The sequence below is a fragment of the Haplochromis burtoni genome, unplaced genomic scaffold (assembly GCF_018398535.1).
Source record: "Haplochromis burtoni strain Fernald_Lab_line unplaced genomic scaffold, NCSU_Asbu1 Contig_250, whole genome shotgun sequence".
In the NCBI taxonomy this organism is placed as follows: domain Eukaryota; kingdom Metazoa; phylum Chordata; class Actinopteri; order Cichliformes; family Cichlidae; genus Haplochromis; species Haplochromis burtoni.
Genome location: NW_024582611.1, coordinates 493,887 through 521,297, shown reverse-complemented (window position 1 = coordinate 521,297; position 27,411 = coordinate 493,887). Strand labels below are relative to the sequence as shown.

At 37.5% G+C, this 27,411-nt stretch overlaps 4 protein-coding genes across 12 annotated transcripts in view; 3 read left to right on the top strand and 1 right to left on the bottom strand.

Annotated features, from left to right (window-relative positions):
- LOC102298793 (ankyrin repeat domain-containing protein 12) overlaps positions 1-11,582 on the top strand; it is a gene marked incomplete in the record, with an annotated part of 12,500 nt that extends 918 nt beyond the window's left edge. Inside the window, 1 exon segment of the mRNA XM_014338861.2 lies at positions 7,991-11,582. Coding sequence (XP_014194347.1) covers positions 7,991-10,993 — 3,003 coding nt within the window.
- Positions 1-27,411, bottom strand: part of prdm6 (PR domain containing 6) — a 147,904-nt gene that overhangs the window by 55,574 nt on the left and 64,919 nt on the right. The gene's annotated exons all lie outside the window — the stretch shown is intronic.
- On the top strand, positions 9-6,563 carry LOC106632995. Of its 7 annotated transcripts, none has more exons than XM_042227241.1 (8): positions 9-751; positions 1,421-1,465; positions 2,383-2,436; positions 2,615-4,604; positions 4,722-4,787; positions 5,236-5,303; positions 5,376-5,550; positions 6,048-6,563. In XM_042227241.1, the coding sequence occupies exons 1-8, from the start codon at positions 638-640 to the stop codon at positions 6,260-6,262; spliced, it is 2,727 nt and encodes a 908-aa protein (XP_042083175.1). In that variant the 5' UTR covers positions 9-637; the 3' UTR covers positions 6,263-6,563. The 7 variants fall into 7 exon arrangements, 6 of the variants coding, with proteins under 6 accessions (XP_042083175.1, XP_042083174.1, XP_042083173.1 ...); XM_042227240.1 differs by having other exon boundaries at positions 5,340-5,550; XR_006055214.1 differs by having other exon boundaries at positions 5,236-5,945; positions 6,048-6,160.
- Positions 18,439-27,405, top strand: LOC102290858 (golgin subfamily A member 6-like protein 1). The gene is made up of 3 exons (XM_042227244.1): positions 18,439-18,813; positions 19,744-19,810; positions 20,773-27,405. The coding sequence occupies exon 3, from the start codon at positions 21,261-21,263 to the stop codon at positions 23,577-23,579; it is 2,319 nt and encodes a 772-aa protein (XP_042083178.1). The 5' UTR covers positions 18,439-18,813; positions 19,744-19,810; positions 20,773-21,260; the 3' UTR covers positions 23,580-27,405.

Here is a 27,411-nt window from a genome sequence, read left to right as displayed (position 1 = left end):
CAAGGTTACGCATTAATTTTTGTATTTGGAATCAAGTATATGAGTCAGTTGGGCCTAGTGCATAAATGAAATGCACTTTGATTGTATTAAAACAATCAGTTTGAGTGAAAGTTTCCCAAAATCAACATTAGCATTAGGAGAAGGAAATTGGCTATACCAGTTGTTAGTCCAAACTTTCCCTTTAAAGCATCAATTTGGTCTTTATTCCAATTAAATTTAATATTTTTGTCCTTTTACACATGTTTTTGTCCATTTAACCTGAAGCTGATCAGTTTACATGATTGGATTTCTGGGGAAATAGATGGCTTTACATCAGTGTTGGGTTTAGAGCTTTTATTGACAACAGCAGGACAAGTTAGAAGTCAGGAACATGAACTCTACATGTGTTCAGTCGTCATGTCCTCATATTGTTTCAAGCTGTGAAGAACATGAGTGTGTTTCAGAATACGTCCTCATATGGTTGGACCAACAACTCTAGTGTGTGTGTTACACTGTCCTCATATTGTTGGGTAGCAGAACTGTACTGTGTTAAGTTTCTATAGAATCTGGCATAAGGAAGTCAGATCCTTCTGTAATAATGTTCACTGAAACAAGTATGATCTGTAGTTAATGAGCTAGTCAGCATTTGTAGTACAGAATGTTTCTGACATTATATTGTTGTCTTTTGTTGCAGACACCAAGTGTTGAGACCCTGTCCCAACCTCCTACAGACCAAGAAGTGAGTGACAAATCCACTTCATTCCTCCAACAGGTTACGCATTAATTTTTGTATTTGGAATCAAGTATATGAGTCAGTTGGGCCTAGTGCATAAATGAAATGCACTTTGATTGTATTAAAACAATCAGTTTGAGTGAAAGTTTCCCAAAATCAACATTAGCATTAGGAGAAGGAAATTGGCTATACCAGTTGTTAGTCCAAACTTTCCCTTTAAAGCATCAATTTGGTCTTTATTCCAATTAAATTTAATATTTTTGTCCTTTTACACATGTTTTTGTCCATTTAACCTGAAGCTGATCAGTTTACATGATTGGATTTCTGGGGAAATAGATGGCTTTACATCAGTGTTGGGTTTAGAGCTTTTATTGACAACAGCAGGACAAGTTAGAAGTCAGGAACATGAACTCTACATGTGTTCAGTCGTCATGTCCTCATATTGTTTCAAGCTGTGAAGAACATGAGTGTGTTTCAGAATACGTCCTCATATGGTTGGACCAACAACTCTAGTGTGTGTGTTACACTGTCCTCATATTGTTGGGTAGCAGAACTGTACTGTGTTAAGTTTCTATAGAATCTGGCATAAGGAAGTCAGATCCTTCTGTAATAATGTTCACTGAAACAAGTATGATCTGTAGTTAATGAGCTAGTCAGCATTTGTAGTACAGAATGTTTCTGACATTATATTGTTGTCTTTTGTTGCAGACACCAAGTGTTGAGACCCTGTCCCAACCTCCTACAGACCAAGAAGTGAGTGACAAATCCACTTCATTCCTCCAACAGGTTACGCATTAATTTTTGTATTTGGAATCAAGTATATGAGTCAGTTGGGCCTAGTGCATAAATGAAATGCACTTTGATTGTATTAAAACAATCAGTTTGAGTGAAAGTTTCCCAAAATCAACATTAGCATTAGGAGAAGGAAATTGGCTATACCAGTTGTTAGTCCAAACTTTCCCTTTAAAGCATCAATTTGGTCTTTATTCCAATTAAATTTAATATTTTTGTCCTTTTACACATGTTTTTGTCCATTTAACCTGAAGCTGATCAGTTTACATGATTGGATTTCTGGGGAAATAGATGGCTTTACATCAGTGTTGGGTTTAGAGCTTTTATTGACAACAGCAGGACAAGTTAGAAGTCAGGAACATGAACTCTACATGTGTTCAGTCGTCATGTCCTCATATTGTTTCAAGCTGTGAAGAACATGAGTGTGTTTCAGAATACGTCCTCATATGGTTGGACCAACAACTCTAGTGTGTGTGTGTGTTACACTGTCCTCATATTGTTGGGTAGCAGAACTGTACTGTGTTAAGTTTCTATAATATCCAGAATAAGGAACTCAGATCCTCCTGTCAATAATGTTCACTAATGTATCTGTGACATATATGTGAACTCAATGCAGCCTTTCATCTCAGCAAATATAATTAATGATTGACAGGGTTCACAAATGAATTTTCACTCAATATTTTATGTCAAAATGACATGACACAAAGTGTGTGATATGTATGTTAAATCATTCTCACTATTAAGTTACAATGCATTGTTTTTCATTTCTTAACCTACTAGCAATGTGTTTTACAGTATACTGAATTGCATAATAATTTTGAGTTAGTTTTCAAATGAATTATAATTACAAACATTGAATTTGTTACGTTTCATGTAAGGCCAGACAAAAATCTCGAGTTGTCACCTTTCATCAGACAGCTACCTCAGAGCAGGTAAGCCAGCTGCCTTTTTCTTCTTCATTCAAATTGTTTATGCTATGTAATTATGCATATTTACTACATGAACGCATTTTCATCAAGTCATGGATTGCAGAATGTTCTGCTACTGGAGGGGGAATGACATTCTAGCTATCAATAAATACAAAGATGCTTTTTCTCCATTTTCGTTCAGATCTCTACTGATGAATTCTCAGATTGTACGGATTATGAAGATAAAGACTATTTCCCAGATTCATGTGGCAGTTCCTCTGACACAAGTCTCCATAGTGTGGACATGAAAATCACAGAATCTGTGGTTCCCCAAAATACGTTAAATGACATGGCATTGGAGACGGCTTCAGGACACAGTGGGAAGATCACCAGTTCAGAGAAACCTACAACATTTAGTTTGTCACTGAGAAGTAGCAGTCACAGTACTTCGGTAACAAGCCGCAGTTTTGATTCATCAGGGGTCACATCACCTAAAAACAGCTCCATAAAAGTCCTACCTTTGCCAAACACGGAAAGACAAAGCAAGTACAACAAGAAGCAATACTGTCTATATTGTAAAAAGGCCATTGCTAAATTGGCAAGACACCTTGAATCTGCCCACGGTAATGTGCCGGAAGTTGCAAGCGCCTTCAGTTATGATAAAAGATCCCGCCAAAGAAGAGATTTGTTGCGCTCTATTAAGAAGAGGGGAAACTTTAACCATAATGCTACTGTGGCAACTTCTGGTGCTGGAGAAATGGTTGCTTGTCGAAGACCCACTACTGCAACAGGATCTGAGGACTACCGTCATTGTAAATTTTGTCAAGGACTATATGCAAGAAATTGCCTTTGGAGGCATGTGAGAAGGTGCCCTCAGAGGTTTAATGAGGAAGCTCCCTCTGGGCAAAGACGGATGCATCTGCAATTACCGAAACCTGATCAAGTTCATGAAGCTGTATGGAAGATTGCTTGTGAAATGAATCAGGATGACATTTCCTTTGTAGTAACGAGTGAAAGAGACATTCTTAGCCTTGGTGAGTCACTGTACAATGGCAGAAAACCAAATGAGAAAAGGAATGATTACATACGCCAAAAAATGAGAGAGATCGCAAGGTTATTGATAACCGCCAGAGCTATGACACCTTTGAAGAGCACAGAAGACCTTGTTATGCCTAGTAACTTTCCCCATGTCATACAAGCAGTCAGAGCTGTTGCTGGTTATGAGCTGGAGAGCAACTCATATAAAACCCCATCCTTGGCTTTGAAATTGGGACACAGTTTGGCTAAAGTTGCAAGCATTGTGCAGTGTAAAGCCATCATTGCAAATCGCTATGATGTTGCAGAGTCAGCCAAGCAGTTTGCCACTCTGTATGAAAAAAAGTGGTCAGAGTCCATTTCAGCTGCTGCATTGGGCACACTTCAACAAGCCAAATGGAATAAACCACAGATTTTGCCATTTACACAGGATGTGTCACTGCTGCATAAGTTTCTTGCTACTAAGTCCGCAATGTACATGAAGGACCTTGAGGAAAAACCCAACAGCACAACCTTCGGAAATCTTGCTCAAGTGACTTTGACGCAGGTAGTGCTATTTAACAGAAAAAGGCAAGGAGAAGTTTCAAAAATGGAGCTCCAGGTTTTTACATCCCGGAATCGCACAGAGTTGAATCCTGACATTATGATCGGCCTAACTGAGTTTGAAAGGAAACTTGCAAAGCACTTTGACAGAGTTGAGATTCGTGGTAAAAGATCAAGAATGGTACCTGTGCTTCTCACACCTGACATGATCACTGCAATGGAGCTCCTCGCAAAAGCCAGAAGTGAGTGTCAAGTCCACACAGAGAATGTGTACTTGTTTGCACGCCCAGGTGTCCTTTCCCATTACAGAGGCTCTGACTGCTTTCGCAAGTATGCAAATAAATGTGGTGCAAAGTACCCAGAGGCCCTTACCTCAACAAGATTGCGGAAACAAGTTGCCACTTTGTCCACAGTACTAAATCTAAAAGAAAATGAAATGGATCAACTTGCCACCTTTCTCGGACACGACATCCGTGTCCATCGAGAATTCTACCGGCTTCCAGAGAGTACCCTGCAGCTTGCAAAAGTCAGCAAACTGTTGATTGCAATGGAGAAAGGAAAACTGTCTGACCTGCAGGGGAAAGGGCTGGATGACATCGTGATCAATCCTGATGGTGAATTCTTTTTCTTTCTTTTTTTTTTGAAACATAGTTATCTTTGAATATAACATTTGTGAATGTTCAGCAGATTCTAATATAAATATTTTGTCTTGATTATTTTTCCCCAACAAGATGAAGCAGTTACAAGTGATGATGATTCCAGTGGAGAAACCATCACTGACCCTCAACAACACAAAGGTATCTTGACTTGCCCAGTGTGTGATAATATCTTTAAGTTATGAGACTGGAGACAGTTAATAGGTTCATATCATGTTAGATGGGCTTAAGGGACAGCAGTATATAAATTAGACAGAATGGTAGACACCATTCATTAATATGGTACTAAAAGATCTGGATACATTGAAGTCTGGCAAAATGCATAAATAAGCAATACAAAGGCAAATATTAAATATAAGGATTAGGAGGTCCACTTCTGTGAGATTAGGCACACAAGTTGAGAGGTAGTGCATGCAAGTAATGTGTTGCTAGGGAGATGCCTGAGTATTGATGAGTATTATTAGTAGATTATGTTCACATGTAAAATATTCATATCAAATGTAAAATTACACACTGCCCAATGCTGACTTTGCCTACAATGCAAACAAAAAATGCATTAATTCTCATATTTCACTGTTACTTTTCAAAGGCTCAAGGACCAAGAATTCTGGGAACCAAAGCCACACACTTTACTCAGCTTCCCTGGACAATATGGAGGGCGCTTCTGCCTCAACCACCCTGGACAATATGGAGGGCGCTTCTGCCTCAACCACCCTGGACAATATGGAGGGCGCTTCTGCCTCAACCACCCTGGACAATATGGAGGGCGCTTCTGCCTCAACCACCCTGGACAACATGGAGGGCGCTTCTGCCTCAACCACCCTGGACAACATGGAGGGCGCTTCTGCCTCAACCACCCTGGACAGCAAAAACATCAGCAACACTGCACCAGGAAAGGGTAAAGGTACCCATATACAAAATGTTTTAAGTGAATATACTTGTAATCAATGGACATGTTTATTCTTTTCAGGCATGACACTATTAAGAGCTTTTATCATAATCCGTTTAATCTTCTTTGATTCCCAGCAGAACACAGCACTTCAAATGGTTCATCCCAAGCATCCTTGAAGGAGCATTAAGCAATATCTTTTCACTGCTAGGTGTGCTGTTTTGCACTGCCTGTAAACCAAACCAAAGTCTATGGCTGGAGATCAACACAGAGAGAGGGATTGTGACTTCATGCTGTACTCCAGATGAAATTACACCTCTAATTATTCACATAGCCATTTTTAATTCCTTCAACCTAAGTATGATGAATTGTGCTTATTGCTCCTTTAAAGTGCTCCAGTAGAAAGCAAGGTTTAAGAACATTTTGTATTCACATTATAAACTAGAATATTTTCTCTCTTATCTTACATTCGCATTAAGATATTTTTTTTTTTTTGTTTCCATTTATGACAGCTGGGAAGGCAAGGTGCAAGTGGACAGATGATGAAGTCAAGGCTGTTGAGCGGCACTTGCTTCATTTCGTAACAAGCTGCAAAGTACCTGGCAAAAAGGAATGTGACTCCTGCATCCAAGCAGAGCCGGCAGCTCTGAAAGGCAGAGACTGGGTTGCCATAAAGTATTACATCCACAACAGGATCATAGCGTTGAAAAGAAAGATGAATAAATAAAATTACAAAATGCAGGTTCAGGAATGCTGCATCAGTTAAAATTAACTTTATTTTCATTTTTATTTTTTTAAATTTTTGACTTTGTCTGTTGGGTTAGTAATGACTAAGTTACTCAGTCCTTTCTCCTGGCTTTTGCCATCATAAGTTCATACTCAAGGGAGATAGTTTGTTACTCTCAGTTATTTCAGTATTGCAGGTCACTCTCAGTTATTTCAGTATTACAGGTCTCTGCATTGCATTGTTTATACCCATAAATCTGTTTATTATGGGTGCATTTTGTAATTAAAAAATAAGAAAGGCAGATAATGTTCCATGTTTTTATTCACATAAACATTCACTGCAAAATTAATGCAATACAATATTAAGACTTAAAAAGTAGACTGACCACATTTTTGAGCTATGTCTCTTTTTAAGTCTCTATACAGCTCAGATTTACTGTGTTGTATTAATACATGAATGTCTGATATTTCTGTCAGAAGTTACCCGACTGGTGAGCATTACTATTGTGCATCCATGCCTATTATATTGTAATCTCAAAAGGAGCCAAGCTGAAAATACAGACCCTACCCTTACCTGGTCCTTATAAGTCATGTATACTTGAAAATTATGTGTGTATCCATGGGCTTCACAATTCACCTAAACATGAAATATCAGTGTGTGACCTTATGGTACTCATAAGTCACATAAACCTGACAGTGTCCTCATAAGTAGCAGTAAATTCAGGTTTGACCAAAATTTAACCCTAGCCAAAATCTCAACAGATGGGCGTGTTCCTGGAAGCATGGGTCAAATTTTTTGTGATTCCCATGCCTCTAGGACCTTCGGAAAGGCACGTTCCCATTTGTCACATTTTTGTCATAGGTACTGATATATCACGAAAACACGTATGTGTGTGTGTGTGTGTGTGTGCATTGTGTTTAGCAGCTCTTTTTTCCCTGATGATCCTTGTTTTTTTTTCACCAGAACCCTCTGAACTTTTCAATTCTGTTTTATTTATATAGCACTAAATTATAACAACAATGTCCTAATAGCGCCTTATATTGTAAGGTAAAGACAGAGAAACAGAGAAACCAAACAAGCAGATGACCCGCTATGAGCAAACACTTGGGTGTCAGTGGGAAGGAAAAACTGCCTTACAATACAAAGAAACTGCCAAAAGAACTGGCTCAGGGAGGGGCAGCCATCTGCCATGACTGGGTGGGGGTGAGTGGAGGAAGACAGGACAAAGACATGTTGTGGAAGAGAGTCCGAGATCAATAATAACTAATGATTACAATATAGAGTGGTGGCAACCTTACTGTCCCACAGAGCAATAGGTATCTATGGAGTGTTATCCAAGGGTTAAATTTGATCATCAATTAAATCTTTGTAAACCTAGTAACGGTCATTGAAACAAGGGTTGTGTTTACTGTACAGAAAAAAACAATCACGTATTGCTGTTATTTAGACATCTGCAAACGCATCTTTTCAACATCTTATCACCGTGCTTTTGCCATGTTGGGATTTTTCATGACTAGCTGCAATTAATTAAAAAATGAAAACCTTAAAGTGACACCAAATGCGGATACAGACTTAACAAATGCAAGCTTTTGTATGACAGGAAGACTCCTATCATTAAACAGCTTCACTAGATCAATGCAAGACAAAAACACAAAATTAAAAGACAACTATGACACTAAGCAAATTGGAACAACATGGCATTTAATGTGTTTTTTGTGTTTTTCTACAGCATCTGAATTCAGGATTGTCATATTTGGGAAGAATGATAATGAAAAGACTGCACTAAGCAACTTCATCACAGGGAAAAAGAATCCTATTCGTCTAACAACGAAGAAATCTATAGTCCAAGGAGAATGGAGAAAAATACCTGTAACAGTGGCAAAAACCACAGACCTCTTCAGTCTGCCTGTGAAAAAAGTGAAACTTGAAATGAAGATATGTGTGGCCCGTTGCCCCCCTGGACCAAATGTTCTCCTGCTCGTACTCAATCCTTCTGATTTCACTGAGGATGACAGACGCACTCTGAAGTCTATCCTGTGCTTGTTTGGTGGTGATGCCTTTAACTACTCTATGGTCATCACAACACAAAAGGGTGAAGCAAAGAATACAGCAATAGATCATTTTATCCAGAACTGCAGAAAGATGCATTACACACTTGACTTTGACAAAAAAGACTTTTGTGACTCAGATCGTGAAACACTGATGGGAGAGATGGAAAAAATTGTGGCTTACAACAGGGGAGGACATTTGAACTTTACAGAGACTGCTGACCTAGTAGAAGAACCACAAGAAGAATCTGGACATGGGACTGAAGAGCCTCAAATTCCTAATCTAAACTCTTCTTTGAATTTGGAACTGTATGACAGACCTCGAGTTGATAAGGAAAACCTGCAAAGTCCACGTTTAATTCCTCCTTTAAACCCGGAACAGAATGAAAACCCTCAGGCCAGTATGGAAGTACCTCAAAGCCAAAAACTAAAACCTTTGAATTTGGTGCTGTTTGGGAGATTTAGAGTTGGTAAAACTTCAGCTGCAAATGCCATCCTGGGAGAAAGAAAAGTAGAATCTGAATCATCTCAGTGTATTAAAAATGAGGCTGCGGTGTGCGGTCGTCTGGTTTCACTGGTGGAGCTGCCTGCTCTCTGTGGAAAACCTCAGGAGGAAACAAAGAAGGAAGCATTCAAGAGTATTTCCCTCTGTGATCCAGAGGGTGTCCATGCCTTCATCTTGGTTCAACCACTGGATCCTCCAACCAGTGAAGACAAGAAAGAGGTGAAGACTATTAAAGATACACTGAGATCCCAAATTGACAACTACACCATGATTCTTTTTACTGTGGAGTCAGATCCTACACACCCAGATGTTGTTAACTATGTAAAAACTAATAGAGAAATCCAAGAACTTGTTCAGAGCTTTTTTGGCCGATACATTGTCTTCAACATCAATGACCAAGAGCAGATCCCTCAGTTATTGGATGCTGTAGAAAAGATGAAAGGTGAGGCATCAACAGGCTTCAAAATAACAATGATTCCAAGACCTCGCCAAAAGTTTCAACTGCCCGGATTGAAACGTGAAGTAATGTCTGAACTGAATAGGAAGATACATTTTGAAAAAAATATGAAAAAAGGACAAATTCCGAAAAAAGAACAAATTCCGAAAAACAGACAGATTCCACAAAAAGAAATTCAGAATCATCTCAGAATCGTGTTGATTGGTAAGACTGGAAGTGGAAAAAGTGCCACTGCAAACACTATATTGGGAAGGGACTGCTTCCAATCGAAAGCCAGTATGAAATCAGTAACCAAGCTCTGCCAAAAAGAAACAACAGAGATTAATGGACACCCTGTTGTTGTGGTGGACACACCTGGTTTATTCGACACAAGTCTGTCCAACGATGATGTTAAACAGGAACTCGTGAAATGCGTCACAATGTTGGCTCCCGGACCTCATGTGTTCTTACTCGTCCTGCAGGTCGGTCGTTTTACAGAGGAGGAAAAAAAAACTGTGGAGCTCATCAAAAACTTTTTTGGCAAGAATTCAAATGACTTCATCATTATCTTATTCACCAGAGGAGATGACCTAAAAAATGAAACAGTTGAGAGTTATATAGAAGAAGACAGCGAAGGATTCCTAAAAAAACTGACAGCTGATTGTGGAGGACGATACCATGTGTTCAATAATAATGATCCAAATAACCACTCTCAAGTCAGTCAGCTGCTCGCCAAGATTGAGTCAATGGTGAAGAAAAATGGTGGCGGCTACTACACCTCAGAAATGTTCAAAGAGGCAGATGCAGCAATTCAGAAGGAAATGCAGAAGATTATGAAGAAGAAAGAAGAAGAGATAGAAAGACAGAAGAAGGACCTTGAGAAAGAACATGAAAAGAAATTCCAAGAGGCGCAGCTTAAAATTGAACAAGAAAGAGCTGCAAGAGAAAAAGCATTGCAAGAGAAGGAAGAACTCATTAAGAAAGAGGAAGAGGAGAAGAAAAGGATGGAGGAAAAGAGAGCAGAAGAGGAAAAAGAGAGGAAACGGAGGGAAGAAATTCAGCAACAACAGTGGGTACAGAAAGAGAAAGAAATTAAATCAAAACCGGAAGAAGCTACATATGCAAACCAAAGGAACGAAGAAATACAAAAAGAAATAGAGGCTTGGGAGAACGAACAAAAAGAGTGGGAGAAAAAACGACTTCGAGAAGAACAACTGAGACTGAACGAGCAAGCACGACTGGAAAAACTCAGAGCTGAATATGAGCAAGAAAAAAAAGAACATGAATGCAGAAGAAAAGAAGAGGATCGACTCAGAAAAGAACAGGAGGAAAAAGAATGGAGAGAATTGCAACAAAACTTAGAAAAGCAAGTGGAGGAGATGAGGAGGAAAAATCAAGAGGAAGCCAGAAAACAAGCAGAAGAGTTCAATGACTTCAGACAGAGATACACCACTGACTTTGCAGTTGTGGTAGCAAAGCATGAAAGGGAAGTTGAGAATATGAAACTAAAGCAACAAAAAACCAACGATTTAATGATTCAACAGCTGCGCAGGAACAAGGCATATCAAAAGGACTTTGACCTAATGAAGATGAGACAAGACGAAGAAATGAGCGAGCTCAAACGGTATAGTCCAGAACCAAAACAAATTGATGAACTACAGAAAGCTCACGACGAAGAAATAAATGAGTGGATCCAGGAACACGTGAGGAGAGCCACAGAAAAAAACTGTTCCATCTTATGACTTTTTACATTGATATGCTGATATGATGACACTTTAGTGATGATTACTTGGATGTGAGCAACATTTGAAGTTATCACATCAATGAGTGTTTAATGGAGGCCATTTCCTTTGAAAGAAAAGAAAAAGAAAACAAGTTTCCATATGTACGTTTCTACATATAAACATAGTCATTGTAAGTGTCCCACATTAAAACCTCATGATGAATATAAATTTCCTAATTGCCAAGAAATGGTTTGCAGTAGAGAAGAAAACGGCCTTTGACATATTTTTTTTCTTGTGTAAGCATATAAAGAAAACCACTCACTATGGAACACACAAGGATGAGCAATATGTAAAAAGATTTAATGTAGGCACTGTGCTTTTAGCTTTGACCAATAATTAAGTCGTTTGGTTTGTTTCTGGTTGGACTAACATTACATCACATATGACTTAATTTCCTTTTTGTGCTTATGTAAAGCACTCCTGTGCTGCTAGAAAGTTCTATAGCTATCCGGTCGTTAAGTCTGACGTCACTAGTTGTGTCTGGGCCTAAACTCCGCTGCAGGTCCATATATCAAACGATCACTATGGCATTACTGAGAGTTGAAAAACTGTCTAAAGTCTTTCATCTTTAATAAAATGATCAGCGTTCTGCTCTACCAGGTGTAACAATTGAGTTTAACATCCAGGCATCCATGAAAACGGAATTTATGACATTTAACGGAGTTAGAAGTTAGCAGGGAGTTAGCTCGCTAGCTTCTATCTAAATACAATATAGCATGTCCTGACTGCGGGGTTTTGGAAACAAATTAAAACGTACAGCTCTGTTATCACTTCCAACATAAATGAAGACAGAAAACTAAAGAGCAGTGACGTTTGTAGGGTTATTGAAGTTTGGCTAGCTGGTATATAATGATGTGCTACGTGACCGCTGGCGACACAGCTATGTTAGCATAATATAAACAAGCTAACTTTTTTTCCACTCGATAAAAGTTAACGTGAGAGGAACAAATGTAATCGCATGGCAGGATGCTGTAAAAGGACCAAACTTCAGCCAGGAGAACAACTGAGATATTCCATCCACAATACGAGGTTAGTCATTCATATACTGCTGCATGGGCTGGGCTGTAGTTACATCCTAAGGTTTTAAAAACTGAGCTTAAATAAATGATTAGTGGTAATAAAAGCCGAGGGAGGTCAACAGTGATCGCTGACTGTTTTAGGAGCTTTTTGAGATTAAATAGAAGAAAATACATAATATTAAACATGTTAACAACACAAAAGCCATATTAAACGCAGACTACTTTAGGCCCGGAAGTAGGATTCGTCACGTCATCACTTAACGACAGGATAGAGCTGTAGGCGAACACAGTCACTGTTTCAGTACATTTCAGTCTCCAGGGAAAGGAATAGGCTTAAGTTGGGAACACTTGTGTTACATGTGACTTACTTAAGCCAGATTTTGAACATATCATACTGGTACAATTCTCTTCTCTGATTTTAGGTAAAGTTTGTGGACAGTTTAGGGGTTAGCACTATACTGCATACTGAGTATAACTGAGAAACAACCTAAATGTATAATTAGATTTAGGTTGTTCCTTTTGTTTAGTGACTACTTAATATGTTAGCAATTGAGTTTACATCAAAAACAGACTATAGGCATTGTTCTTTACATCACTTAAAATAACCAATGGACAAGCAGAGTTATAAAATTAAGCCTCATTTTGAATTTCAGTATCAATAATAACTGTTTTTAGTGTAATTTTGATATTTATATCAAGAAATGTAGCTTATTTACCAAATTAGGTCTGAGGAATACGTGAAAACAAATTAAGAAAGCTTAATAAAAATGTTTCTTTTTACAATTTTCATGAACTTTTATTGAAATATCTTGCAAAAAAAATGTTTCTCTTTTTCACTTATTAAATTATTCAGTTAGTGATGGATTCATAGGAATGTCATACAAAGACAAAGCCCAGCCCCCTGAATCATGTGAATTGCTTTTCTTGTGGTCGCTGTCATTTACATGCACATCTGACATACTTCTTCTGGTGAGTACTTGCATGAAAGTCAATTTTTAAAAAGTCTACAAGTACATTATTGATAGCTATCAGGTGCATTAAATGTGGTATTTTATATATTTATATAGCAATTTTGGTGAGAAATTGCGACATGTTAATATATGTCAGTGTAAAGCAGTTTTGTTCTTTTTGCTTTGACCTTTGATGGTAACTACGACACGTCTGAGATTCAAAAGGAAATCCAAAATATTATGAAGGAGAAGGAAGAAGAGATAGAAAGACAGAAGAATGAACTTATTAAGAAAAAGGATGAGGAAAAGAGAGCACAATAGCAATGGGAACAAAATAAAGAGGAAAATAAATACAAATTGCAAATAAAAAACAAAAAGAGTGGGAGGAAAAAAGCCTTCAAGATGAGCAACTGAGACTGGAGGAGCAAGTACGGCAGAAAAAGCTCAATCAATTTTGAGCAGGAAAAAACAGAGCAGAAGAATATAGACTCAGAAAAGAAGGGGAATAAGAATGGAAAATATTGCAAGAAAACTAAGAAGAAGAAGTGGAGGAGAAGAGGAGGAAAAATCAAGTGGAAGCCAGAAAACAAGAAGAGGAGCTCAGTGAATTCAGACAGAGATACATCACTGACTTTGCAGTTTTGGTACCAAAGCATGAAAGAGAACTTGAGAATATAATTCTGAGGCAACAACAACAAAAAAGATAAATAGATAGTTTTTATGTATTTGTACTGACATTTGCTTGCAGTGGAAGTCACCTGACTTCACCACATAAAAATAAACATATCAACACAAGCAGACAATATGCAGACATTTTCACTCTCTTTGGCCACACCAATTTAGTAACCTCTGTGTTGCTAATGTTTGGAGATGTGAAAACCTTGAAGAATAAAAGATCGATCCTGTTTTTGTGAACAAGGTGGGACAATAGTAATATACATATGAAGGAGACAAATGGATTCTTCACATGACATATTATTTGCTTTACTCCATATACAGGCCCTATAAATGCTTTCCATGCTTGATAATGCAATTCCGAGCAACTTACTAGCTTATTGTTACAATCATTTTAATGGCCCTTTTCTGTGCCTCAGAGACATCTTCCAACCAACAAATAACACAGAAAGTCAACTACAAGGCTCTCACATGAATTGGGCCTTCTAAAGATAAAGCACAACCCTTAATGCCAGACCCAACAGTGGCAGAATCAAAATATTATTTTCTATGGGGTTTATGTCTTTGGAAAATCAAGATCCACCACACCAGTGCTCTGCTCAAAGGACTCACAGACACCACTCCAGCCTCAAATGAAGAGACACTAATTACTTTCACCTGTGCTTATAAAGGGAAGAAAAACAACTCAAACCTGCCCACAAGGAGTGGAGCTTGGTTTGAGTTGTTTTGTTGGGTGGAGCCTAATTGGAGTTGTTGGGTGGAGCCTAATTGTGAAAGGTTCACCTTTCACCTTTCACAATTAGGAATCAAGTATGGGTTTTTGTGACAGGCTGGTAGTAACAAAGTGCCTAAAGATGTACAGGTAAGACACAGCTTACAGGGTAAGCTTGTAGTCAGTTTCAGGTGAACACCCAAACGGTATGTACTCTTAGCTTCTAGTAAAGAAAATTCAGGAATTCTGCTTTTAAGGTTCACCTGCAGAGTGTGCTATGATAAACTGTGGCTTGTACTGCACACTCACTTCTAACCTAACTCCCACCCCACAGCTGCATTTCTGTTTAATCCAGCAGTGATTACAATTACTTTGTTATCTTGGTGCATGCTCAATCATCCAGGTAAGGAAAATCCCAGAAAGTTGATTCTGTTCTTCTGCCCATAGCTTTTTCAGTGGGAGTGTCCCAGTTAAACATCCAGATGAACAGAATCAACTTTCTGGGAATTAGTTTGGTATGTTTTGTTTCTTTTTGTGCAACATTTCTCATCTGCATTTCTCCAGCATCTGAGTTGATTTGTCTATTGATATTAGTCATGGTTAATTAGTTTGCTTAAAACTTAAGCTGGGGGAAAAATGACCAAGTACAGTTATAAAATGAAACCGCACAGAATGTGTACACTACACTATATGGTTCTACTTATTGTAATTTGCCAGTTACAAATATTTATCCAAAATACTGACATGACATAAATGATTAATTTGATCAATTTCAGTAGAATTCTCAGTGCAGAGGCTGATATTGTAATAAAATATGTTTTATTTGACCTGCTTTATTACCTAGGCTTGATCTACTCACGCCAATACCATCTCCATTTTAATTTGTCTACCACCAGTTGGCAGCAAAGTCCTAATATTACAGGACTCAGTAGGAATGGTAATAATTGATGTGGCAGAATTGGTTTATTCACAAGAATCACTGCCCATAAAAACAGAAGTGGGGTCAACCGGAAAGAGTGCATAACAATGTTGGGAGCTATAGTAAGATAAAAGTTAGTGTTCCTAACACAGTGAATATAAAATGTGCTTGATTTTAAGTTTAAGTTTATTCCCATAAAATGTGAATGCAAAGTAAAAAAAAAACAAAAACAAAAACTAAGGTTAATTTCCTTTATAGAATCTTGATATAGTTTGTTACTTCTTTAATTTGTGCAGTGTGAAAAAATATCCAGCACTTACCCCCGACAACCTAAAGCTAAATAAAAGCTTTATAATAGGTGGTTACACCCATTAAAAAGTCCTTCTACAAGCAAGTGTTGCCACGTGGCAGCTATAACTGTAATTTTAATGACCACTGGGACATAGATTTACACCACAACTTCAGAATACCAAGAATGCTACATATCTCATTTTTGCTATTAAGGATTTCGATAAAATTATATTCTCAAACTTTTTTGTGTGATGCGTCACTCTTTTTTCTATGAGTCTATGAGCTTTATTGGCTCAATTGCCCACTTTGTGTTATAATGGCAAACTGCTTGTAAAGCATCACGTGGTTTTGACATCTAAATGGTAATTTTTAAAGTGAAGGCATTCAGTACATATGGTGGACTGTTTGTGGGTGTTGCACTGATGTGCATAAAGGAATGTGATAAGACTGAGTTTCATTTTTACGATTTGTCCGCTGGTCTGACAACTCACAGAGATGAAAGACAAATGTTTAGTGATCTGATAATATTACTTATCTAGTAGCAAAAGGGTAACTTTGTTCAGTGCTGGCATTAAATAAGAGATAGGATGTAATGACTCACAAGGAAGTAGTCAACACATTCATTATAAATTTTATCTCAAGGCTAATACCTGAAAGACTCAGCTGAGATATTCAGGATATTAGTGATAGGATATTAGTCCTGGGTGATTAAAGGAAGAAAAGAGTACTTCACAAGTTTAAAAGCATGAACACACTAAAAATAAAACCATTGGTAAAACAAATTAATGGACATTCGGGTTACATGGTTATATATTGTCCTAACAAATATCGCAAATAAGTAGTCGAGTGGTTACATGTTTGCAAAAACATCAATTGCAACAAAATGTAAGCTCAAATGAATTCATTTATAATTATTTTTGTTTTCTAAATGACAGACTGCATGATAATATCACAATGTCACTCACAGGACATCAGTAATGAGCAATATGTCAGTAATGTTGTTTCTCAGTCAACCATAGCCATTTCATTGCTGTAATAGCTGAACAGAGCACTCCTTTCAAACTCTCCTGATAAAGGTTTTTTCAGCTGACCTGTTTTCAGTTTGGGTTTTTAGTTCCAGTGTTGAACTTTGACAATATCATTTTCATCTTGTGAACCTTTTAATTACTGTACCAGCTGCAACAAGTCCTAAGTAGGCCTGTAACTTCAAACACTGCTCATATACTCAGATGTTCTCCAATCCACGTCCAATAAACAAGAGTGGTATAAAATATCATAAATGAATTCGGGTCAATTCGTATAATCCAAAAGTTTTTGAACACTCTCAACAACATGACATAAAAGAAAAATGGAACTGAAGAGGAAACACTATTAAAACAAAAGTACTGGGCCACCTAAATATTATACATACATACCAATTGCTGTTAATTTCACAAGTTTACTTTATGTGATCTGCTACTTTGTGGCTGAGTTACTGTAGTTGCTTCCACGTTACCATTTATAATACCACTTATAACTGATTGTGGGATATCTAGGAGGGCATACATTTTACATAAACTAAACTGTTGATGTCTTTAGAACAACCCTATTCCTTAACCCTAGACTACTTTTCAACAATGTTTGTGAAGACTGCTTGATGCTTGAAGTGCTTAATTCCATACACGCATGGCAACATAATGAAAAACACCTAAATTCAAAGATTAAATGATATGACACCAATGCTTTTAATATTATAGTGTATATTACACCCATAAATCCAAGTAATATAATGTGCATTAACTGTAAATTACTTTTGGCCGTTTATTTATTATTTAATACCAAATAATTTTAGCAGGACTTTCCAACTCGTATGGGTCAAATTATATTTAACTAGGAAACAGCTGTGGTAGTAAAAGTATGAACTAAATCAAACGATGATACACATAGATTTACAAAGTATCATTTAGTTAAAAGAATGGTTCGCTGAATTAAATGGCAGAGCTGTATCAATTTAGAAACCAAAACCAGTTCAAATTTCTGTAGTATCTTATCACAGCTGAATCATGGCACCCAGATGGGGGTGGCATGCCAGGTTAAGGCATGTTTTTATAATGATAGCTGGTTCTGAGGTCTGGCTCTGTGTGTGTTTGGCTGCAAACTGGATAGTTCTGAAGCACTGGTGGAGAAGAGGTCACTGCAGATTATTTTGTAGACCCTCTGCAGTTCCTGCTGAATGGGGAGTGAAGCCCGTTCTCTCACAGACTGACCGACTGATTCAGCTTTGCTTTACATTCATCAGGTTTTGTATCAATTCAGTTCATCCGACAGTAAAACCATCTATATGAATATGTTCTATTCTAGTGTTCTGAGGCAAATTTGACCTTCACAAGTATTTGCTCCCTAAAATCCTAAAAGTTTATCGATTTTCTGTAAATATAAACCAAATTAAATGGTTACTGTTTTGACACACTAGTGTAGATTCAGTTGAAAACACAAAAAATACAGGACATTAACCACATTTGAGATGTTTTAGAAAAAGAACATTTTTAGAACACCTTTCTTAGAACTCTTGATCTTACAGCGTGCATGGTATTTTACAGATGGACCAAAATATACAGATTTCAGTTTTCTTCCCTTCAGTTAGACAAGTTAAGCCCCTTTCTTTTGGCCCATGGTTTGCTCATTGCCCTGGGTAGCATGTGAAGCACTCTCAATAATATTTTAGTAAACATTTGCTAGCTGTAAGCCAGAATGGCGACGTGACTCGAGCTGACACTCATCAAACAGGAAACAGTCATCAGTGATTGGAGTCTTAGATAAGACCTTTACATGTCCTGTATGTTTTAGTTGATCAAAATAAGACTCATCCAAAAAATTAATTAGCATGCTAAAATGGATTAAGTATAAAATTATGAAACCATGCCTATGACTGATAGCTGACCTGTATCACCTTTTTTTAGGAAGGAAGATGTTTTGAAGACTCACTCGGTGGATGGAGCCTTTATGATAGACTTCAACTGAAAGATAAATTCTTTATGCTAAAATGCAACAGAGCATAAACAATGCAGAGAATGCTCTAACTCTATCAGATAGAGCCTTTACATTGCTGTCATACTTGTACAGGGCAACACCTCCCAATTCTGTTAATAAAAGGTACTTTCGAGTGACCTGATGCAGTTTGGATCTGCAAAGGCACATTTAAAACCGCTGAAGACGATCAGCAGTTTCACCCGGTAAGTACATTCACAAAGAGATTTTATTAATGAATATTTTATTAATTTAGCAATGAATATAAAAACCTATAACTGCATCTGTTCTCGGTTTTGTAGGTCATGGTAGACTCAAGTCCTTAATAAAATCTGTAATTGTGCTACAAAAAGAGTGTGGTCTTAAATAGATTAGTCACAACTGTGTATATTAATTAAGTATATGACAGAAATGCAGGTAAGTTAAAGTACCACATTTTGTATATATTCATATTATACTTTGGGGTGAATGTTCTACAACATGATACGAGCAATACCAGACATGTCAGTTTTTAAATCCTACGTACAAAGAAGCTGACTTTAATTCTCCAAGCTGAATTTACATATAAGGTTCACCAGTATAAATAAATAATTTAGACTTACTTTATTTATTTTCATAATTCAACTTTAGTTGGAAGCCTTTTGATACCAAACTGTTCTGATGATTGTTTGCATTTTTTAAACATCCATTTTTTTTATACAACTGCCAGTTCTGCCTTATAATATTATTGCACTCACTGACAGACCTTTACCACACCACTATACTGCACTATATTACATATACAACACATTCTCAGGTCTTGTCAAAACTTTTTGACTTCTCATAACCATAGGGAAAACAATGTAATGACACTATGCAATTATTAAATAAAACATATATTTTGTACTCCAGTACCTGAGCCATTATTATCAAATCTGATAAGGAGAATATTTGTAGCCATGCTATCCACAGGCTGATCCTATAGTGGCAATGATATTGCACTTATTCTACCTGCTCCTGTGGCATCATATCCACCACACGATAGAGCCCACTGGAGTTTTAAGGTTTCTTCTAAAGGTCCATGTATTCAGATTCTTTTTGTCTCATGGTTTATTATTAGATGACAACTTTCTCTTCCTTTTTCTTTCATCCAACAGTCACCAACCGATTCCTCATATTTCTATCACAGTGGCGCTATGGCATCACAACCTCTTTCATCACGCGGTGAGTCTGGCGAGATTTATCAGAACATAACACAGATAGCAAGACAGAAAGAATGCAAGTATCTGAGCATGACGAGGACAGCTAAAATCCAGGTTAAGCCCAGTGCTAGGCAAAAGTCACAAGAAAATAAGGATGCGTTAGGGAGGATAAAGGTGACAAAGAAAATTATTAACTCCCGTTAACACACTTAGAATGACAGTTAGAAACACTAGTTATGTTGGCAGTAGGGACAGTTATGACTTTACCCAAACCCAGGGCTGGACTGGTAATCTTGCATACGCATTAGTTTCGTCAGGAAGAAGTGGCGGAGAGGTGGAGCTGGAAAACAAAATGAAAACAATAAAAAGAAACTAAAAATAGGTGCAGTTAATTGTAGTACTAGCAAGAACTAGTAACAAAGCTTTGTGGAGAAGTGAGGAAGAAATCAAGGAATGTGAAATTCACAGGCTAAGACAACGATGAAGGGACATAATGGGATTAAAAAATGCTAGGACCAATTTTCTGACCCAGTCCAACCCTGACCAAAACACATATGCATTTTATGTATTATGAACATCCGAATCTAGAAACTTTGAAGCTGTTTGACACTTATCCCGAACATGTTACACGTTTCTAATTTACAAACTGAAGGACAATTACTACAGCTATAAAAAGCATCAACTCTCCCCACATTTCTTAAATGTGCCCCCTTGTGCATTAGTGAGACATACAAGCAGCTTTAGCACATTATCATTTGATGCACCAAAAATTTAAAAAGGCTGGTGTTCAAACCTTCACAGTGGTTTTGGGGAGAAGGATAAGAGAGTTTAAAAAGATTATTTGAACACTTCCCCGTAAAGAGAAGATATTTTTTACAAATAATTAAAAAAACATTAAAGTTAAAAAAGAATAAAAGAAATAAAAGATATAAATATGTATGTATGTGCTGGAAAACATGTAATAATTTTTTTGTTGATTTACAGCATATGAACTTCGGATTCTGGTTTTTGGAAAGACTCAAAGTAAAAAATCAATTCTAACCAACTTCATGACTGGGAAAAAAGATTTGACTGGGGATCTTCTGCAAAAGGTGTCCCCATCCACTACAGTCACTCAAGGACAGTATAGGAAAACACGCCTAACAATAGTGAAAACTTCAGATGTCTTCAGTTTAGCTGGAGAGAAGGTGAAGCATGAAATGAAGAAGTGTGTGGCTCTTTGCCCCCCTGGACCAAATGTTCTGCTCCTGTTGATAAAGCCTTCTGAATTCAGTGAAGAAGACAGACAAAAACTAAAGCTCATCCTAAGATTCTTTGGTCAAGATGCTTTTAAATATGCAATGGTCATTTTGACGCATAGTGAGGAGAAAAAAACTTCAGCTGTGGATCGACTCATACAGGACTGTAGACAAAGGCAGCAGAGAATCAACTTTGACTAAAAAGATCTGCCAGAAAAGGATCTTCAAGAACTCATGGAAAAGATGGAGAGCATAGTGAATGAAAACAGAGGAGGCTATCTAAACAGAGGTGAAGAAGCTGACACCACAACAGTCACTTTTAAACCGCCTCTTAACCTGGTATTGTGTGGGACATATGAAGTTCTGAAGAGTTCAGCAGCCAATGCCATTGTAGGAAAACACCAGTTTGGTAAACCTGCTGACTCCTCAGAATGTGTTAAGAAGGAGACACAGGTGTGTGGACGTTTAGTGTCGCTGGTAGAGATGCCTGCTTTGTATGGAAAATCTCCTGAGGCAATAAAGAGCTGCAAAATGCAATGTGTTTCTCTCTGGAATCCCGAAGGTGTCCATGCCTTTATCCTGGTCCTTCCTGTGGGACCCCTCAGTGACGAAAACAAGCGAGAGTTAGAGATCATCCAGAATGAATTTGGATCTCAGGTCATCGACTTCACCATGATTCTTTTTGCAGTGGAATCAGATCCCACAGATCCAGTTGTTGTCAACTTTGTTAGTGAAAACAGAAACATCCAGGAGCTCTGTCAGAAGTGTGGAGGACGAAACATCATCTTCAACATCAAAGACAAGCAGCAGGTCTCTGAGGTGTTGCACACTATGGAGAAGATGACAGCTATGGGATCTAAGTGCTTCACAAGACAAATGCTTGTTAAGCCTCGATTGATTAAATTCGAAGGAAACCCTTCACAGAAGACAGAATCCTTTGATAATCCCAACCACAGCCCAGATGCTCTCCGGATAGTGATGATTGGGAAGACTGGCTGTGGGAAGAGTGCAACTGGAAACACCATTTTAGGCCAAAAATGCTTTTATTCTAAAACCTGCATGAAGTCAGTGACAGAGGTTTGCAAAAAAGCAAAAGGAGTGGTCGACGGCCATCCAGTTGCTGTGGTCGACACACCAGGCTTGTACGACACGACTCTGTCCAACCATGAAGTCAAACAGGAGCTTGTGAAATGCATCAGCTTGTTGTCTCCAGGACCTCACGCGTTCTTACTGGTAGTGCAGATTGGTCGATTTACCAAAGAAGAAAAAGACACAGTAGAGCTCATCAAGGAGTTTTTTGGCAAGAAATCAGAAGACTTCATTATTGTTATATTCACCAGAGGGGATGATCTTCAAGATCAAACAATAGAGAGTTACATGGAAGAAGTCAGCGATGACTTTGTTAAAAAACTGATTGACGACTGTGGAGGAAGATACCATGTTTTCAACAACAGAGATCAAAATAATCATTCACAAGTCGCAGAGCTTTTAGACAAAGTACAAACAATGGTGAAGAAAAATGGTGGCAGCTGCTACACTACAGAGATGTTCCAAGAAGCTGAGGCAGCCATACAAAAGGAAATGAAGAGGATCCTAAAAGAGAAAGAAGCAGATATGGAGAAAGAGATGGAAGAACTTCAAAGGAAACGCGATGAAGAAATTCAGGCGAAAAAGAAACAAATTGATCAAGAAAGAGCAGAAAAAGAAGAAGTACTGAAGGAGAAGGAAGAACTGATTAACCAGGAACAAGAGAAGACAAAGAGAGAGGAGGAAAAGAGAGAACAGGAGACCATAGCATCAATAAGATATGAAGAAAAACTCCGAATGCAGTGGGAAGAAAAACTTGAAGCTCTTGAGCAGAAAATAAAATCAGAATGTGAAAAAAATGTACATGCTGACAGAAAGCTGATGGAAAACCGAGAAGAGATGAAATTAGAACGCGAAGCTTGGGAAAAAGAACGCAAAGAATGGTGGGAGAAACGAAATCAAGAAGACAAACAGAGGAAAGAGGAGGAACAAGCGCTGCTTATAAAGCTCAAAGAAGAATATGATGAGGAAAGAAATGAATATGAAAGCAAAATAAAAGAACAAGATAGACTCAGGAGAGAACAAGAGGAGAGAGACTGGAAATTAGCGCAGGATATCTATGAGGCAAAAGTCAAGGAAATGAAGAAGAAAATTGCAGAAGAAGCCAGAAAGCAAGCAGAAGAATTCAATGAGTTCAGACAGAAATATTCAGTAGATTTTGCAGCGTTGAGAGCAAAGCATGACAGTGAGATGGAAGACATGAAGCAAAAACAACAAAAAAGCAACGCCATCATACTTAAACATCTGCTCATGAAGAGAGAATACAAGAGAGACTTTGACAGACTGAAGAAAAAACAGGAACAAGAAATGGATGAGCTGAATTACAATCTTTCTATAGGAAATGAGGGCGAGCCAATTGAAGAAGATATCAACCAACTACAGCTAGAACATGATAAACAAATCAATGACTGGATAGCAGAATATGTACAGAAAGCTGACGGAGATAAGTCTTGCAGCATTTTATGAAACGGGCTCTTTTACCTGAATGTCAGTTTGATTTAACTTTGATAGCTTTTGGTTTTAAAGCTTTAATAAACAAATGCTTTTGTTATAGCTGCATGATAGATGACACTTATGTAGTTCCATATAACATAATATACTCAAATTATTACAAATTGATTAATATGTTCTAAAATCACTGTCAATCCTTTTTTTTTTTTTAACTGCAGAAAATTTTGCCTGCTAAGTAAAAACATGGATGAATGTAAACTAATCATATAAATCAGTTAGGTAAAGATCTCGTTTAATTTGCATCATGCCATTTTTACTGGAGGAAGTAATGCATATTTTTCCATTTAAAAACAATCACTGGTGTCAATAATCTCGCGAAAAGCACAAAATGTCTTTGGCTCAGATGTATTTGTTATTTACAGAAAACACTTTATTGCACTATATAACCATTTTTTAGCACAGCTTGTCTCTTTTTTCAGAATGATAAAAATGTTTCAATTCCTGATTGTTTTTTGTTTTTATAAAATACTTATTGCATCTGATAAGTAGTCTGTGTAGAGATATATTAAAATGTAAGCTTCATATTTTGGACAAAAAACAGTTGATGTTCTTATCGTTAATTTTGATGATCACTTTACGGGACAATGAATAAGTACTACTGTTGGGAAATATGACAGTAAACTTTAAATAAAAGCAAACATTAGCTGAAGACTCTTTACGGATATTGATTGATTGGAAAAAAGACCGTAAACTGTTTTAATCTAACTTTAAAGTGAAGAAAATGTAACAAAGTACAGGCAACCTAAGCATGGAACCGCACTTCATAGTGAAATTCAAACCATATTTGTTGAAAAGCTTGATTTAATTTGTTTCTTCAATTTTGAATCTTTGAAATAAGGGAATATGTCCTGCCTTTATTCAAAAGGTCCTTTCATATTTAAACCCAGTTTCAGAAAATTCATTTCACAGATTTTATAGGGTAGACATCATCTTTTAGACCTTAACAAATAATCTACACACCTGACAGTTACGCCACATTCTTTAAACGTACATGTACATAGGAAGAACAGTGACAGTTCTCAATTATAATAATGTGAGTGTTTGAGGTGGAAACACCACTGTTGGAATAACGCAGCTTGTACTAATGCTGTGAGCTCTTTAGGACAAGAAATTATTTAAAAAACTTGTAAAGGTAGACTCCATGGTTTGCTGCTTGATTTCATATGCCTGTGGCAATCATGCAGAAAAAAATAACCGAATTCAAAAATTAAGAACTGTAGTCCATTGATTTTGTCCCTAAAGCATACAGGTTTTGATTCTGTGGTTATGACTCAGCAGTTTTTACTCATTCACTCATTCACACAAACTGCTTTTTTCTATGTAAGTCTATTAACCGCATCTTAATTTAAACCCACTGTCAGTTTTTTTGATAATGGACCAAAATCCACACATTTCTGTTTTTTCAACTAGTTAAGGCAATGTGCCCTTTGCCACCATTTGCTCCTTGCCCTGCATAGCAAGTGATATCCTTGCCATCACATCTTGTGAACATTTTCTACATGTAGATCAGGATGATTAGCTCAACTTGATATTTATCACTGACAATGATTAGATCTTTGGGTGTCCTGTACGTGCCTGGTTAATCCAAGTGGAAAAACATCCCAATAATAACAAAACAACTAATGCGGATTCTCGCTTAGATTAGACATAAAACCACCTGAGACTTGTATGACCTTTTTCTGTTGTTGAAGGTTCAGACAATGCATGGAGCTTGCACAGATGCAACAGAGCATAAAGAATCCAGGGAATGCTCAGTGTTTGGTCATTTATCAGTAACTGTATCAGACATCACCTTTACTCTGTTGTCATACTTGTACAAGGCAACACCTTGATATTCTGATAATGAAAGGTGGTTACAAGTAACCTGATTCAGTTTGGAACTGCCAAGGGACATTTAACAGCACTGAGTAAAACGTCAGAGTGTCACCTGGTGAGCACAATCACTGAAAATAAATAGTCTGAAGTGATTAAGAAAGTATATAATTGTTGGAAACAGACTAGAGTCCTACACTGGTTAGTTTTAACTGTTAATACTGACTAGGTGTATGAAATATATACAGGTCTGGTAATTAAATACAGATTACATTGTGTAGTTAAAGTACTGCATTTAATATGTCTTCATATTATATGTGTGGGAAATGTTTTACAAAATAGTACAAGCAAGAGCTACATAGATATTAGTCTGAAACATGTAGAGTTACATAAAGAAATACAGACCTGATTAATGCAAGTTACATTCAGATATCAGGCTAAAATAGTTAAGGCTAATCCATAACAAACATCAAATGGGCATCATTTAATATAATTTAAACTTTACTTGAATTGCCATTTTATGGAGGTATCTGACACTTGCTGCATTTGAAGGAGAAGTTAGTGAAAGGCTGTATCTACCCATATATTGTACTCTAGTACTGTACACAGTATTAGAAAATATATCGAGACTCATCTGTAATCTGATGTAATCTAAACTGAGGATTCTCTTCCAATTTACACACAGTACAGAAATTTCAGCAGGGGTTTGAGTGGTCACTTGAGAAATCATCATGCCAAAAAAAAGAAATCAATTTAGACTTGAAGCAAAAAAAAATTCATGCATTCTTTATAGGATCTCAGTCATTAAGGTCATGGTAGTCAAAAGAGTGTAAAGTAAAGTTATTGTCTTTTTTAAGGGGACAGCACTTAGCCACTGGTGTGGCTGGCACCTGGGTCAAAATCAAAACCCGAGGAGGAGTAGCCTTCATGGTTCAAATCAACTCGTTGGAAAGAATAATATTTTGCCATTTCTAGACTGTGCATAGCACATCGAGGAGAATAGAAACTGGTGAAAAAAGTCAGAATTCTGACTTTTTTCTAGGAAGCAGAGGGACACCTAGTATACTCCTCCATCTTTGTTTCTGTCACGGTCCTGGGTCGGGTCGACCCAGCATTTTGAGTTTCTTATGTTTTGGTTTATTTTTGCATTATGGATTAGTTATTCTCTGGTGGTACTGTTTTGATTACGATTATATTCTGATTCTTTAGTTATCTGATGATGATGATGTTGATGACGATGATGATCATTTCTGGTTTAGGTTTTGTTATCTTGCCCTTATGTTTGGTTTAAGTTGCCTGTGCTTAGTCTTCTCTGCCCGTATGTCCCTCTGTTTGCCCATGACGTCATTATGCCTGTTTACGAGTCTGTCTCTGTCTGGCGTGTGCTTCCTGTTTTATTTTGTAGGTCTGTGTCCTTTGTCAGTGCGTTCAGCTTTGTGCTCTCCCTGTCTCGTCAGTGTAATCAGCGTCAGCCATGTCTCCCAGCTGTTTCTTCTTCGCTCCGTTCACCTCTTGTATTTAGTGCCTGTGTCTTCCCCTACTCGGTGTCGCATCGTTAACGTCTGTTCACCCTCGCTTCCTCTGTGTGTTCCGTTTGCCAGCCAGCCAGCCTTCCTGCCTACTTATTATGTTCTTCCAGTTTAGTTAGTGTTTTTCTGTTCTGCTTCTTACCAGCAATAAAGCTGTGTGTTCTGAATTACTTCCGCCTCAGTGAGTCCTGCATTTTGGGTCCTCTCTTCCTGCCTGCCTACACACAGACATGACAGTTTCATCACAACATTCTGTAGTGGGATACTGGACTTTCTACCAAACAGACCCCAGACTGTAAGGATGCACAACCAAACATCCTTCACCTTGTCTCTGAGCATAGGTGTTATTCAAGGTTATGTGCCGAGTCATGTTTTATACATTATTTACATGACTGTATGCTAATTGTAGTACTAGCAAGAACTAGTAACAAAGCTTTGTGGAGAAG

Coding starts and splice junctions, on each gene's coding strand:
- LOC106632995 (XM_042227237.1), top strand. CDS start 638: ATGTTTCTGACATTATATTGTTGTCTTTTGTTGCAGACACCAAGTGTT. Junction 752..1,420: donor CCACTTCATTCCTCCAACAG/GTTACGCATTAA, acceptor CTTTTGTTGCAG/ACACCAAGTGTTGAGACCCT. Junction 4,605..4,721: donor CATCGTGATCAATCCTGATG/GTGAATTCTTTT, acceptor TTCCCCAACAAG/ATGAAGCAGTTACAAGTGAT.
- LOC102290858 (XM_042227244.1), top strand. CDS start 21,261: ATGGAAAAGATGGAGAGCATAGTGAATGAAAACAGAGGAGGCTATCTA.